Source organism: Gracilinanus agilis, chromosome 4, assembly GCF_016433145.1.
Source record: "Gracilinanus agilis isolate LMUSP501 chromosome 4, AgileGrace, whole genome shotgun sequence".
In the NCBI taxonomy this organism is placed as follows: domain Eukaryota; kingdom Metazoa; phylum Chordata; class Mammalia; order Didelphimorphia; family Didelphidae; genus Gracilinanus; species Gracilinanus agilis.
Window position 1 is genome coordinate 414,129,069 of NC_058133.1, and position 16,941 is coordinate 414,146,009.

Here is a 16,941-nt window from a genome sequence, read left to right on the forward strand (position 1 = left end):
ATTGCAGTCCAACACAAGATCAGGCCCACCCTCACAAAAAGGATGTTTTTGCAACCAGATAAATAATCAGTTTTCACAGGCAGAGCCAAGCAGGAAGCACTGAAACTGGGGTTTAAAGTCGTTCCACTCTTTATTCAACACTGATGTTTTTCAGTACCTTAAATTTCTAAAATCTAGAATATAAATCATTTCCCAACCTGCTACATTTTCACTGTTAATAAGTGAACGTTCCTTGTTAGCAATGACCTTTTGTCAGTCATATTTTTCAAAATTTAAGTGATCTGATTAAAGAGGCCATAACTTATCTTGTTAAGGTTATGTTCCTTTTTTGCATGCTTTTATTACTCCTAGACCCCTTATAGGCTATAGCAAATTTGAAGTATCAAAATATTTTCCAGCTTTGCAAGAATTAGGGAATAGTGACTCATTTTATACCAATAACTTGTTTTGTGTGTGTGTGTGTGTGTGTGTGTGTGTGTGTGTGTGACACGTCTTTCTTAAACAATTTAAAAAAGCTGCTTACTTGAGTCTCCTTTCCATAGACATGGCACAAATATTTCTCCATCGTCTGTCTAAGTTCCGTGTAGCCTGCTGAATGGAGTCACATTCTGTTTCAGTGGCACATGCATCGCAGTCATGTAAAAGTACCTCACACAAGTTCAGTACTGATGCCACACCAGTGCTATGTTTCTCTATGTCTCTTTGAAGTTCCTAGAGGCAAAAAAGCATCAGGCTTGGTCAAGAATCAAAGAACATGCGTGCAAATGAGGCAACTGTCAAAATTCAGTGCTTTTCATATAATGACTACTCAACAACTCTTGGTAGACTGAGATCATAATTATCAGATTAAAAAATGAGTTTTGTTCTTTGGAAATTTCATAGGGATCTTGGGACTAAGAAATAGGGGTTGGGTTCTAGCATTCTGAAAGCTACAGAGCAGCAAGAGAAAGATCACTGTAGTACTTTGATATTTGAGGAATGTACTTTTTAAACTGGGAATTGTTGTCTGAATGTGGATGAAAATTTAAAGGCTTTTAGAATCCATTTTTAGAACTCAATTAATAGATACCAGAAAGTTGTAAAGTAAAGTAAAAACAGGGACATAGCCTTCTCTAAATTAATTCAATCTTTAAAAATGATTTATGTTTTCATATGTACACTAAACTAATGTTCATTTCCAACACTTGTAGGGTGATATGGTAGAGAACAGAGTCTAAATTTTATTTTATTTTTAAGCTCTTACTTCTGTCTTAGAATCAATACTGTGTATTGGTTACAAGGCAGAAGAGCAGTAATGAGGGTTAAGTGACTTGCCCAGAGTCACAGCTGGGAAGTGTCTGAGGCCAAATCTGAACACAGAACCTCTCATCTTCAGATCTGGCTCTCTATCTACTGAGACACCTACCTACTCCTAGACTATATTTTAGAGATCTGAATATTCCTGAGAGAAGAGCTTCTGAGTATGGTCATTTCTAATATATATACATATATATTTATGTACGTGTATATATATATATATATATATATGTATATGTATATATATACACACACATACGCAAAGGTAAATGATGAGTATGTTCGCATATATAATTTTAAATGCTTAAATAACTTTTAGGGATTGATAGAATAGATAATCATCTACCCTGCAGATGAATTCAGCTCCATGTATTATCTCCTGTAATCAGAATGTGTGCTTACTTTCCTATTTGTAGCCCCAGAACTTAGCATGATGCTTGACAAGAATACCTTATATGCTTAATAGATGCTTTTTGATTCACTCAAAGATAAATGAATTATAGACAAACTACCATAAAGCAAACATAAGTATAAAGACAGTACAGTTAGATAGACAGACAGAAAGTTATATTAGATACTCAAGATAGATACATAGAAAGATAGAAAGAAAGCAGGAATTCTTAAATCTTTTTGTGACTTACACCTTCCCATAGTTGGATAGAACCTTTGAGCCCCTTCTCAGAAAAAAATGTTTTCAATGTATAAAGTTAAATGCATAAGAGTATAAATTAAACCAATTATGCTGAAATACAACTCTCAAAATATTTTCATAAAATGTTCATAAATTCTAGGTTAAGAATTCCTCTACTAAATATATAGATGTTTTGACTGTTAGGCAAACCATTAAGATTTAGAAGACAAATAATTCCAATTTATAATTTATTCTGTCAGAACAAATATAACCCAAGTCCTATGAACCTCTGGAATAGTAATAGAGGAGTGGGCAGCCTGTATCTGCTTTAAGCAATCAAATTTACCACCAAATCTGGTAGTAATTATACATCAATTTTCCCCACATAATAACTATAAGAAGAAGGGAAATCTTCTTCCTCCTGTCTGCTCACTCAAGCAAACTCTACCCTAAAAAGGAGAAAGAAAGGAAAGGTGTTCCACTATCCTAGCTTACTTGTTGACAAATTTGCATTTTATTAAAATGATTCGCCTCTAAATGTTTTCATAATTATTTTATTATGGTTATATTCATGTTTAGATAGCATGTTTTCTTTAGGAAAACCAGGGTATTTTAAACATTCATACCTAGTTCAACTCTGTTATTCCCTACCTTATTTAGAATACTCCCATGGAACTCATCAAAAGGCAGCAGGGCATAATGGTTTAAGAACTAGCTTTGGAATCAAAAGAAGTAGGTTCAAAACTCATCTCAGACACATATTGGCTATATGATCTTGATCAAGTCACTTAACTCCTTGTGCAACCTCTAAAATTATAAATTGCAGAGCTTCTGCCTGCCTGTGTGAGTAGACAAAGTCTCTCTAGTAATAATCACAAGTTTAGTAAAAAAAATTTGTATACTGTCTAGATAGATTCACTATAGATATCTTTATGGATGTGAAGGTATAATTTCTGAAGAGTTTCATATTTTCTATAATCAACCAGAAAATATGCTTGCCCTACTAGACTAATGAAGATATCTAAAGGAAACTGTACTTGCTGGTCCTAAGAAGGCAATTTAAATTTAAATTAAAAAATTAAATTTATATTTATTTAGAGCATCAGAGTGAATGTTGTCTTTTTATTCTCTCTTCTGAATGATTTCCCTAAAATGTTCTTTCATGTGATAATCTTGATTTGGATAAAAAAATCTATAAAATACCAAATACCAAGAGGATACCAAGAAATGCTATATACTACGAAATAGCAAGATCTACCTTCCAGATATTTATAAAATGATCACAAAATAATATAATTTGAGAATTAAAAGGGATGTCAATGGTTCCCTAGTACAATCCTTGCATGAAAAGAATCCCTATATTATGACATACACAGCAAATTATTGTCCAGTCTCTATTTAAAAGCCTTCAAGGAGAGGGAACCTATGGCATCTTGAGATAATCTGTTCCACTTCTAGCCAGCTCTGACTATTTGGAAGTTCTAGGCGCCAAACCTAAATTGGTCTTTTTGCATCCTCCCATTGTTCTGTCATTGGGCCCAAACAAACAAAAAATCTAATCCCTGCTGTTATGTCAGCCTTTCAAATACTTGAAGATGGAGGTCATGGGACTCATAAGTCTTCTCCAGACTAAACACACCCTCTTCCTTTAACTAATCCTCAATTGACATGAACTTCATTCATCTCTTTGCCTTTCTTATGACACTTTGTTGCTTATCAATAACATTCTCTGATTATGGCACTCAGGACTAAACAAAATACTATAGATGAGTTCTGACAAGGGGAGAAGAAAGTGGGACTATCATCTCCCTCCTCCTGGAAGATATTTTTTTTCTCTTAATGCAGCTCAAGACTGCATTAGATTTTTAGTGGTCCCAGCACACTGTTGACTCATAGTGAATTTGATTTTTCAGTCCACTAAAATGCCCAAATTGTTTTCAAAACTGCTGCCTAACCAAGACTTATCAATTTCATACTTGTGAAGTAGAATTTTTTTTTACCCAATGACATGACTTTATACTTATCCCTACTGAATTTAATCTTATTGGACTCCTATTGGATTCTAAGTCTTTGAACATTAGCTATCCCATCCAGCTTTGTGTCATTGGCAAATTGAATGAGTATGACATCTATACCTTTATCCAAGTTCTTAATAAAAATATTCAAGAGCACAGAGCCAAACATAGATCCCTGGGATACTCTACTAGAGACCTCCTGCCATGATGAAATGTAAAATTATTTATTACTCTTAGAGTCTGTCCTTTCAAACATTTTGGAGTCCATCTAATTGTGTAATCCATATTTATCCATCTTCTCTCCAAGAATGATATGAGATATTTTATCAAAAGCTTTGCTAGAATCTGAGATAATTATATCTATGGAATTCTCATCTATCAATCTGGCAACCTTGTTGAAAAAAGGAAATGAGTTTAATATCTGGCATGATCTACTTTTGATGAATGCTAGCTAGTTTTTTGTTAATCATTGCTTATCTTTTTTAGATGTCTGCTATTTCTTGAGTGATCCATGCTAGAATTTTCGCAGGCATAGAAGTCAAGCCACTGTGGCCTATAAAAGTGATGGCAAACCTTGTAGAGACCAAGTACCCAAATTACAACCTTCACTCTGTATATGTGAGCACTTCTCCTTACCCCAGACAAGGGAGGAAATATGTGGAGAGGGGTAAGGTAGCACACACATGCCACAGATTCACCAACACGGGCCTATAATGTACAAATTTTGCTTGTCCATTTTTGGAAAACTAGGACATTTCCCCTTTTCTTTCATTTTCGATGATTTATTTAAATATCAGCTATGGTAGGTCAGCAATCACATCTTCCATTTCTTTCAGGACCCAAGGATGTAGTTGTTTGGGAACAGGAGAAAGGAATTCATCAAGGGCAGTAAAGGAATCTTTTACAATCTCCTTACAAAGTTTAGCAACCAACTCATTATTAATCATTTTTGTTTTATCATTTCAAGTCTAAAGATCATTCTCTTTGGCAGGAAAAGTTAAAAAAATGAAATAAACATATTTCTAGTCATTGATTTGCCTAGATAAAGAGTATGAAATCTATCCCTGACTCCCAGACCAAGAAAATTACATTTTTTGCGCTAAAGCATAAGAAATTTTTTCTCCTTTTTCTGGGAAGATGACTATATTAGTTCTTTTTTGCATGTAAATTAAGACTCAGAGAATCTAAAACAACATGAAAAATGATTTGTATCTCTAAATTTTAGGCAAAGCTGATCCCAAACCAAAGCATTTTCCTTCTTTCTCATTCATTCACGCCATTAATTTTCAACTATGTTCTTTATATAGATATTTTAAACATATTAATACATATTAGTTGAGTCAATATTTAATTTTTAATGAAGTGATTCCTTATAAAATATCCCAATTATATAGTGAGAGGACTTCAACAAAATCAACAGGTTCAATGAATATCTATCAAAGCACCATTGTGTGCAGAACAATGTACAAGGTATTGGGAATCATGAATTTTAGATAAAATTTAATCACTGATTTTGAGGAGCTTATGATTCCCTGATGAATGCAACATAAACCATAAAATATAATTTTAAGTGGTAGAGACAAACAACAGTGATATATTCATATAATGGTTTTAGTGCTTTCTCATTATAATTCCATGATGTATGTATAAGTAGAAAGATGACATAACTTGGTATCCATGATAGGAGTCAGAAAGCAGATGTTTAAGTGGGATTTTTGAAATTTATAACATGTGTGTCCATAGATACATCATTCAATTTCCTAGGCATCAGCCTCTCCAATTGTTAAATGGTTATAATAATACTTGTATGGTATACTTCATAATTGTATTTGGAAGAAATTGTTTTGAAAAGCTTAATAAATATGCATTATTAGCATTATAAATATTATTCTCATTTGACAGATAAGGAAACTGAGTCTTGGCTAGGCATCAGGGAAAATTCTTCCAAGTATATTCTTATTAATCAGTGTCATTACAGAGGCTTTAGTGATGTGTATGTAGGAAAAAAAGAAATTGTGTTTCACTTCTAAGACGCATTTTCTCATAGCTTAATGGCACATTTAGGGCATCAATGGTTTGCGTGAGCAAGGAGGTATGATCAATATCATTTTCCCACAATGACAAGTAATACTCATAATTTTTCCATTATGACATGTTAATGAAAGAGACTGTTATGGTTGGCAAAATCTGATATTGTATCCAGATTTGATTATATTCCAACGTATTAACATTCTAGCTAGAGGTGTTGTGAAGATGAAACTCATCTGATCATCTAGCTACTCTATACTAACAATCTTATTGCATTGTACTCTCCATATTCTGAATCCTTACTGGTTGAGAAGAAACCCAATGGCCTCTGATCCAATAATAATAGCATGAATTTTAAAAAGTCTAACGTGGAACTATACTGAAGAGCCCCAGCTAATAGGCAATTTACCTGACTTTCTTCAGTTTCCTTACTTTAAAAAAATATTGCTAGATTAAGGTCCTTTTCTAGTTTTAAATCCTATGAAGCAGCTAGGTGGTATAGTAGATACGGTATTTAACATGGATTTAGGAAGTCTTGAATTCAATCCTTTCTTTAGATACTTATTAGTGGTATGACTCTTGGTAGATCATCTAACCACTTTCTGTCTCAATTTCTTGAGCTAGAAAATGGGAATAATAATAGCACCCATCTCACAGGGTTGTTGGGAGAATTAAGTAAGATAATGAGTGTAAAGTGGTTTGCAAATTTTAAAGCACTCTATAAAAGTTATTATTATTATTATTATTATTACATTATGTAGGAATAGTTTTCTTTGTTTAAAACGGTTCTGGAGTATATGTGGCAGTTAGGTGGCTTAATGGATTTAAGAGCCAGGCTTGGAGATAAAAGGTCTTCGGTTCAAATCTGACCTCAGACAATTCCTAGCTGTGTGAGACCCTGGGCAAGTCATGTAACTCTCATTGCTTAGCTTTTACCACTCTTCTGCCTTGGAACCAATACACGATATTGATTCTAAGATAGAAGTTAAAAGCTTACCAAAAAAAAAAGATTCCTGGAAAAAAATCAAGGAAATAAATAAATTATTTTTATAACATCTGTATCTACAGATACAAATAATAATGAGATCAGTCCTTGAAGTCTTTTGGTGAATCCCAACCTCATTCTAGAACAAGGTGAAACCACACTTTGGTAGTCTTTTTTGCTCTTTGATATTCCACATATACTAATGTCTTATATTAACATCTACAATCTTACAGGTAATATAATGATATAATGTGCCAGGAACTTTTTCTTTTATCATCATTAACAAGAATCATATAATGTCATTCTTATTACATTAAACAAAATAACAAAATGATAAACAATTATTTCTAAAACAGAAATAGGGAAATGGTAACAGAGATAGTCTTTCAAAGAGATATAGTCTTATTCATTGGTAAATATTTTAAGTTATACTTTGGAGACTGGAGGCCTTGGGTTTAAATCTGGCCTCAGATACTTCCTAGCTATGTGATCCTGGGCAAGTCACTTACCCTCAAGTTCCTATCTCTTACTGCCCCTCTGTTTTAGAGCTAATATCTAGTATTGATTCTGAGACAGAATATAATGGTTACTAAAGAAAAAAATTGAGTGAGTAGTAAGAAGCCAAGAATTGATATACGTATTTCATAAAATAATAAACTTCTATTGAGTAATACTGAAAATCAACTTTATCTTCCTCTTTTAATATTTACGTGACTCAATCTCATATTTTAGTGCTAAATGCCACTTTTGCTATTGTGTATATTAGTTACATATCATAACATCAAAGGGCCACAGAGTTAGAGCCAGAAGAAACTTCAAAGACCACCAAGTCCAAACCTCTCATTTTATGTGGGAAAAAACCCTGAGAAACAGAAAGGTAGCTGGTAAGTATCTAAAGCAGAGTTTGAACCTAAATCTTCCTTACTCCAAGTACAGTACCCCTTCCATTATACACTGCTGTCTTTAAGAAAGTACATGGTAGCTCAAATATATTTCATGAAAAATTCTTAAAATAATCAAATTCACTTTTAGCAATTCCAACTATGAGAATCTCAGAACTTTTTGATTTCTAAAGTTTTCTCTGAACTCTGAAAGGAGTAGAAGGGTATATTTAATGTTTTTTTAAGTGGGAAGGGAATCTAAAAGCAAATAAAGCAAATATCCTTTTGGATGGTTCATGGCAGACATGCCTCCCTTATCACTGGGAAGAAATTCATGGGAGGAACTCTGAAGCTCCAGTGACAAAGACAATAGAAAGTAAACCAATGATGCTACAAGTGCCCTGTGTCTAAGAAACACCTTCTCTGCTCTGCAATGGCAGGAAAGTTGATTGCTCAAATATTCACTTTTTTGTGATCTCTCTGTGTCATGCTCCCAATGCCAAGGAGGCTGACCATTTCGGAAAACAATCAAAACAAATGATGTTTTTTGTTCTCTTTAAATTTGTTTTACAATGTCCTTCCATTGGGGAATGGCTGAACAAATTGTGGTATCTGTTGGTGATGGAATACTATTGTGCTCAAAGGAATAAAGAACTGGAAAGAATTCCATGTGTACTGGAATGACCTCCAGGAATTGATACAGAGTGAAAGGAGCAGATCCAGGAGAACAATTGTACACAGAGATCGATACACTGTGGTACAACTGAACATAACGAGTGTCTCCACTAGCAGCAATGTAAGGATCAGCAAGGCTGAGGGACTTATGAGAAAGAAAACTAGCCACATTCAGAGGAAGAACTGTGGAAGGAGAAACACAGAAGAAAAACAACTGCTTGAACACATGGGCTGATGGGGATATTGTTGGGGATGTAGATGCCAAATGATAACTCTAGTTCAAATGTGGAATTAGGTCTTGATCAATGATACATGTAAAAGCCAGTGGAATTGTGCACCGGCTAAGAGGGGTTAGGGGGGATTTGGGGGAGAGGGAAAGAATATGAAATATATAACTATGGGAAAATATTCAAAATTAAAACTTAAAAAAATAAATTTGTTTTACCTGCTGCTCATTAAGCTTCTTCTGTATCTCCTCAGAGTCACAAGAGTTATAGACGATAGGCTTAGCCAGCTCTGATTCAATATGTGCAAGCCAGGATCTGAGGCTGCTCATGTTCTTATCCAACTGCTGCACAGCCACCAGGGTCTCCTTGAGCTTTTTCACCCTATTGGAAGAGAAACAAGAGGACTGGATTTCATTAAAAGGCTCTACTTAGGTATCATTTTCATATAGCCATAAGCAAAATTGTTACTTTATGTTAACTAAAGGAGATCTGATAATTAGGTATTTCTTACATCCAAATCTGGTTCTTTCACCCCCTGCATCATCTTTCCCATAGCCAAATTTCAAAGCAAAATGGAACCTAATCCAGACAACATAATCACTGCATTTTACTTATGATGCATGTTAGACCACATTTTGATACTCATTCTTGAGTGTCACAAAATAGGATTACATATTTAAATACCACTTCACATATTACAATACTAGTCCAAAACCAAAAATTCCAATTTAGTGGGATATGCCTCAGCAAGTATTATGACTGAAAAGCTTATTTCAGAGGACAGAATGTAATACACCACTGTCAAATCACAACACACAGTTCTGTTGAACATCTATCAAGTATTTGACTAATGTGCTTTTTAAATTCAAAAGATCATATAATATGTCATTCCATCCACTGCCATTAAATCACATTTAGAAATATTCTAAGAATAGACTTGATAGGGATGAATCAGGACCGGAAGGTTGTTATTTTTTGGTGCAAAGCTTCTCCATATTATAGCTTCATCCAAATAATGTTTTTGGATTTACAAAGAATTTATATATAGTTTCTCACATTTGGTCCTCATAAGCTTGGAGAGCTTAATTATTTAGCTCTATAATCATAAGTAGCTAAACTAAAACTTCAGCCCAGGTCTTCTGAATTATCACAACTGATTCATTTAATTCTAACAATCCAACATAAGAGACTAACGCTATAACTCTATAAATTTGAAAAAGATGATTCCAAATCTGTTTATCTCTTGATCAAATACAACATAGACGGACATTTAACTCTTATGTGAAGAAGAAATCCAAGAACTTTAATTTTAATCATTTCCTCAATAGGATAAGAAATATATTTAATGATTTTTTTTAAAAAGCACACTGATCATGTGGTGGATGACACTGTACCATACCAGGAACAAAACATTTTTTTAGAGGCTCATAACTGGAATTCTTGATACCAGGAGTCCGCAAACTGTCTTTTATAAAGAGCAAACTAGAACTCAAAGCCTTGTTACCCTTCATAATATTTTCAGGGTAACAGGTATCTTCTTGACATGTTGTACACTTCAAGTAATAATAGGAGTATTGCATAGGTAGGAAGGATAGCATATTAGCCATATCATATTCCAGACTTTTTGCTGTCCAAAATTTAAGCATAGCTTAAGAAAAAAGCTATAGTAGTCACTTGTGAACTTGATTGCCAGGCAAACCACCTTACTGTGCTGGTCTGTAAGCAGCCATCCTCCTGGTTACCCATGAGACTTGAAAAAAAAAGCTGATTACCACCAAAAAATTTGGTGTTCTGTTTTAGGGCTTACTTGACAAAAAAAAAAGATAATCCTTTTAAATTTTCTGGTTTTGTGGTAGTTCTCAATTTAACATAAATTTTGTTGTTATAAAATGATAGATAACAAATAAAAAAACATTATGACATAGTTGATTCAAGTCCTGCCTCTTGACAAATAATAGCCATGTGTCCCTAAAGAAGTCACTTAACCTCTTGGACTCTAAGTTACAGAACAGCTGCATATATGTATTGGTAGAAAGTTTTCCTCCTAGAAGTTAACTAACAATGAAATCATTAAAACAAAAGAAAATGGGATATTTTTACATGTTGAAAAAGCTCACATTATGGGCTAGTCTTTTTTCCTGGCAAACACTGCAATAATTCTATAAAATTCTAAATGTTATGAATATTTAGATTTATTATATAGTATTAAAAATCTTATTACAGTGCAAACTAATTCTAGTAATACATGAAAAATATACTAACTTTCTGATCTAATGTTTCCTTTCAAGGCTCAGAACCTGTTTTATCCAATGTGCTGTGTTTTGTCAAAACAAAACAAAAACCAAACTGATGTTACAGATCCTAATTCATAAAACCATGTGCTTTGAATTGCCTTTTCATCAGAGGCTGGTTGCAATCCATTCATATTTTTGCCTGGTCATCCTTATTGCCTCAGGCACACATTTTCAGGAGCTGGCCAAGGTTCAGGATATAGTATGTGGCCAGGTTACTCTCAGAGAAATGGAGCCCATGGCATTTGCAGAATGTGCTAATCAAGTTAACTAGATAGCAACAATCTCATCCCTAAGACATGATTTGAAATAACAAAGCTAATATGCTTGTAAGCTCCAGTCTAAACCACTTCTTTGGGAAATGATAAATAATACAGATATCAAAAACATAACTGCTGGACAGTTTGTATAATGATGACATGGATTTTTTTTCTCCTCTTCAAATACATTTGGCAGAAATAGCTTATTTAATAACTATTCAAAATTTATCTGGATTGAAAATAACATTGAATCATAGTTTTAACAAATCCAGGAAATGAAAAAAAAGGCTTCCATTCAGATTTATTAATATTCCTACTTTTATTCATTCAATATATATTAGCTGAACATTTACTTCAACTTAAGCAAAGGACACACACAAAAAATGAATGTTATGCTTCTGACTAGGATTTACTTTGAAATAAATACAATTTCATTTTTTCAGAGTACATTCAGTACTGACTGCATATTGTTTTTCCAGGAAGTGGAAATTATAGGTTTGCAGCATGAGTTAACCATGATTCATTCATTCATGAGGGACTTCCCTTAACAGGTTTATTGGCACAAACTCCAAGAGCTTGACTTTTCATTATTTATTTAAAATCTTCCTATTTCTGTGTATACAAGAGCTCATTCATATTTCTCAGTTTTGTTATTTCCCTTTGGTGCCAATTATTGATGAAATTCAGTTTGAATGCCTGGTGGGTATAAATCTGAAAACCATAAGCACTGTAATTTAAAGAAAAAATGATGAGGTGCCATTCTACACGGGGGAAAGCACCAAATTCAAAAACAAGAAAATATGGTTTCAAACTTCAGCTCCACGACATCCTATTCTACCTGTATGGTCTAAGGTAAGTCCCTTAATTTCTTTGGGCATCAGCTTTTGTCATGTGTAAAATGAGTGGGGCTGGACTTGATGACCTCTAAACTTCAGTACACTTATACTATGTTTCCTATACAGTTTTATAAAAACTCAAATTTGCTCTTATATTAACATTTAGATTATCTGATTCAAAATTTACCTGACTCATAAAAAATAAATATGCAAAGATAAAACAAAATAAGATATATAAATGAAAATTGAAATAAACTCTTTAACCTGGTATTTAAAGCCCTCCATAAACTGGTTACCACCAATCTTTCCAGTCTTACTTAATATAACTTCTTTTCACAAACTTCCTTTTTAGTAAAACAGGTCTGCGCAAGTAGGTGGTGCAAAAGATAGAGTGCCTGGGTTGGAGTGAGTAATACTCATCTTCCAGAGTTCAAATCTGGCCTCATTGAGTCTGCTGGTCAAGTCTCTTAAATCTATTTTCCTCAGTTTCCTCATTTGTAAAATGAGCGGGGAAAGGGAATAGTAAAACCACTCTTTGCAAGAAAACCCCAAATATGTTGACTAAAAGTCAGACACAACTGAAAAATGACTGACCAACAACAAAATTGGTCTGGTGGCAGAGTCCCCACATACAATCTGCATCTTCAGCTTCTATGCCTTATTTATTTATTTATTCATTTGTTTGGGGTATTGGTTCTAAGGCAGAAGAGTGGTAAGGTCTAGGCAATGAAGCGTTAAGTGACTTGCCCAGGGTCACACAGCTAGGAAGTCTCTAAGGCCAGATTTGAACCCAGGACCTCCCCTCTCTGGGCCTGACTCTGAATCCACTGAGCCACCCGGCTGCCCCCCAGCTGTCCCCCAGCAGCCCTCCAGCTGCCCCCAGCTTCTATGCTTTTGAACAAGTGCTTCTCTTTTTGTTAAAGACAGCCTTTCTTTGCCCCTGAAAATATAACTTATGAATCTTTCCTCAACCTCCCCAAATTATTAGTGAAATCATAAATTATATACAGTTGTAAAAAGAATTTGAGAAGTTGTATTGCTCAAGTAGAGTGTAATCTTGAAGACAGGGAGTGTTTTTGCTTTTGTTTTTAGTCTTTGTAACCTTATTGCCTTGCATTGTTCTAGCATGAATTAGGGTGCTTAATATTTGCTAAACTGAACTGAAAGCCAAATTGCATGCAAATTAACCTCATTCTCTGTAAACAGATATACATCCTCAAAATGATCCAATATTAAATTGATTCTTGATAGCTCTGCTCTGCATAAAAACTACTGTCAGTACAGTTGGCATGCATGTTGTCAGAGGCATCATGGTATATGGAAATCCTTGTTCACAAGGTCTGTTAGGGACAGATTCCTCTTTAAAACAAGCACGAGTCCAAGGAAGATAATAATAATGATGTAAATATATAAATACATACAGATGTGTGAAAATATTTCTTTCTTGCCCAGTAGAAACTTGTGTTATTGCTGATGGCATAATACATTCAGTTTTAGGGAGGAAATGTCTTATCATCACCTTACTGCAAATTTACTCTGCTTTGAGTTCCCAGGAAGGACATTATTTTAAGATAAAGCTAAGTCATACGTTTACTTTTTGATGTTTTTTTTTTTTACAAAGCAAATGCTTTTTTAAAATGTCAAAGTGTTTTTACCTGTATATAAGACTAAGAAGTCTAGAGGACATTCCTTGTGGTGGCATCCAGGATTACAATCAAAATAGATACTTAGAGACGTCATACAGCTCAGTAAATTTAGCAAGTCTGATAAATCCATAAGCCCCTTGTTGCTTGTTTATAGCTATCCTCTCATAGCCACAAGTATAGCTTGGGGGCTTGACCTTCCTTAGGATACCATTATTAAGTCAATTCTTCAATTTGTCAACATGTCCACACTTAAAAGTATGTACAATAATAGCAATATTAATGTTTTTCACTTTTTTAGATGCAAAATTTTAAACTTATTAAGATTTTATCATTTTGAAAAGGAAAAAAATATGTTTCTCCCATTAGTTCATAAACAAAAATAAGGTATTCAAATACTGTTTCATTATGTTTTGATAATCAATTTAAAAATGTTCAAATTTGGAATGGCATGTTAAAATAGGGAGGAAAAGGATTTTTACAGAAACTATATAAGAGACTTAACAAGTTATAGATAAATATTTTATAATGTTACATGATTATTTGCATCTTTACATTATTTATTCCACTCAGATTTATTAAGAATTTTTTAATAAACAATTTTTATAATAGCTGAATATAAGTTTAATGATTTACAAGTTTCATAAACTAATAAAAAATAAGACATGACACAAATACTCCCCCTCCAACCATTCATTTTCCCTAGTCCCCTTCTCATACCCAGGAAGCATGAATAGATGTGCATATTATAGAGAGAAAATGTTTCCTAACTGTGGGCAAAGTTGGGTTTCACTTTCATCAAGACTCCCTGCTTTAAATAGATCGGGCAATTTTGTGAATCTTTTCTTCACGTCCAAGCCTCTCAACAAGAGCCATATCCCTTGCACGACACATACAGTATGCAGCCAACTGAAAGAACTAGTCATGATAAAATCCACTAACATTTATCACTTAGTCTCATTTCTATTAGGGATAAACTTTAAGAAAAATGTAGCATTCACCTTTCAGGATTTCACCTATGTGGCAATCAACTCCTGCCAATTATTTCCAATTACACCCTAGAACAAAACAATTATGCTAGTGTCTAGCCGGTGTCCTATAAACTATATACAGAACTACGAAAGCTATGCACAATGAAAGAAACTCAAGTAGATTCCTGCCTTGTGACATCGCAGTTACAATCTGGGAGATCTGAATCCACATTGCCGTCTTCCGTCATCCTCACGGTACACAAATCCCGTAACACCACCATGAAAGCTTCCACGGGCAAAAGTAACACCATGCAGACCAAAAGCCTATACAGATTGCAAGTGTATGACTTTTTTTTTCCTTTGCAAATGTACAGAAGTACCAAAATGTTCAGTGTAGACAAATGTTGGTAGCTTCTGTCTAATGACATGAGACTGAGCTGTGACAAGTGGTCATGTTTCTAAATAAAACTTACATTCATCAACATGTGCCAGGCTTGATCTCCTGGAATGTAGGCCATGAGTGTAAGAAAAAAAAAAGGGCTCAGTGTAATCTCCAAGCAGTGGGAGTCTAGGACCCAAAGGAAAGATAGATATGAAAGAGAATGCTTGTAAACCAACCACAAACGAATTCTTACTTATCCAGAGTCTATTTTTTGTACGTTTTCTACAAATTAGGAAAAGTTCTTTGAAAAGAGAAGCCACCTAAATACACTGAAAGTAATAAAGGAAAATTAGAGCAGACAGAAAGTAGTGTCTGCTTTACCCCACCCCCCATTGTTTACAACTCCATTGAAAAGGGAGGGGGTGCTGGAGCCAGAACCCCAGAGCCGAGTTGACTGTTACATTTTCAGTGTGTGCATTTACACCTAGAAAAATGGGCAAACCCTATAATTAGAGTTAATTTATTGTTTAGATAATTGTCTAGACTTAAGGAAGTGGTAGAGAAAAATTTGATAATGTAGATTAATCTTTAAAATGTTTCTTTCATACTTTTTTTGGAGGGTTGGTTAAATATTTACTGGCAAACCACTGGAGTGGACCTGGGTCCAAGTTATAGGAGGAAGATGCAGGAGGATATGGAATGAGGAGAAAATACTAGAAAGACTTAAAATGAATGTAGGAATAAAAATAAAGATATTGCTTGATTTTTGCTTGTTCATCTAAAATGTCTTATGCCTTCTGGCTGCTTAGAATGGGAAAGACCAGGTCAAAGAATATGACTTGAAAATTGTTATACTTGGAAGGGATCTAATAATCTAGGGCATCATAGGATTATAGATTTAGGGCTGGAAGGAAACTCAGAGTCCATCTATGACAATCTTGTTATTTTATAGATGAGGAAACTGATGCCTTAAGAGTTTAAGTAATTTGCCCAAGGACACACAGGTGGTCCACAGCCAGATGGTGGAATGGATAGAGTGCTTGGAGTGAAGTCAAGATGACTCGTTCTTGAGATCAAATCTGATCTCAGACACTTACTTAGCTACATAATTCTGGGCAAGTTACTTAACCCTATTTGCCTCAGTTTCCTCATCTGTAAAATGAGTTAGAGAAGGAAATGGCAAAATACTCCATCATCTTTGCTAAGAAAACCCCAGAAGGGGTCACAAAGAATCACACACAACTGAGACAACTGAATGAATGCAGATGGTCAGCATTTCCTTAACCCTATGATGGGCAAACTTTTCAAAGAGGGGGCCAAAGGAAAGGAAATGCTCATCTGTCAGTCTGTTTCTAAAGCAACTCTTTTGAAGTTTCATTGTATTGTATCCTACTCATTGTATTTTGTCAGATTAGGAATAATTTTGCGCTGCCAGATAGAACATTTCAGAGAGTTGCATCTGGCCCGTGGGCCGTAGTTTGTCCAACACTGCCTTAACCTATGCCTGAATAGTCAGCCAATAAATATTTATCAAATTAGGCACTGTCCTGAATACAGGGAATACAAATATGAAAAAGAAAGCCAGTTGTAGCCCTTAAGAAACTTATAATGTAACGAGGGGAACATAACAAAGGAAAGCTGAAAAAAAAAGGAGTGAGGAGGAAAGGAAGGGATATATTTTGATACTGATCATGCAGCCTTGATTTGTGCCCTCTAGGGCAAAACTAACAACCTTTCCTGACTTCAATTTGTTTCATCCATCAAACTATTTATTCAATGAAAATAGGTGACTAGCATGGTGAGAAATTCTAAGATATACA

General features: G+C 34.4%; 1 protein-coding gene across 2 annotated transcripts in view; it reads right to left on the reverse strand.

The window, feature by feature from the left end:
- The window catches only part of SYNE1 (spectrin repeat containing nuclear envelope protein 1), a 122,230-nt gene that overhangs the window by 38,038 nt on the left and 67,251 nt on the right, over window positions 1-16,941 (reverse strand). The window contains exons 1-3 of one of the 2 annotated variants that reach the window (XM_044671721.1): window positions 14,929-15,057; window positions 8,957-9,119; window positions 524-711 (exon numbers count right to left, since the gene is read on the reverse strand). In XM_044671721.1, coding sequence (XP_044527656.1) covers window positions 524-711; window positions 8,957-9,119; window positions 14,929-15,050 — 473 coding nt within the window. In that variant the 5' untranslated portion in view covers window positions 15,051-15,057. Of the gene's footprint in view, window positions 1-523; window positions 712-8,956; window positions 9,120-14,928; window positions 15,058-16,941 lie in introns of those variants that run through there. The other variant, XM_044671720.1, reaches the window with a different exon arrangement.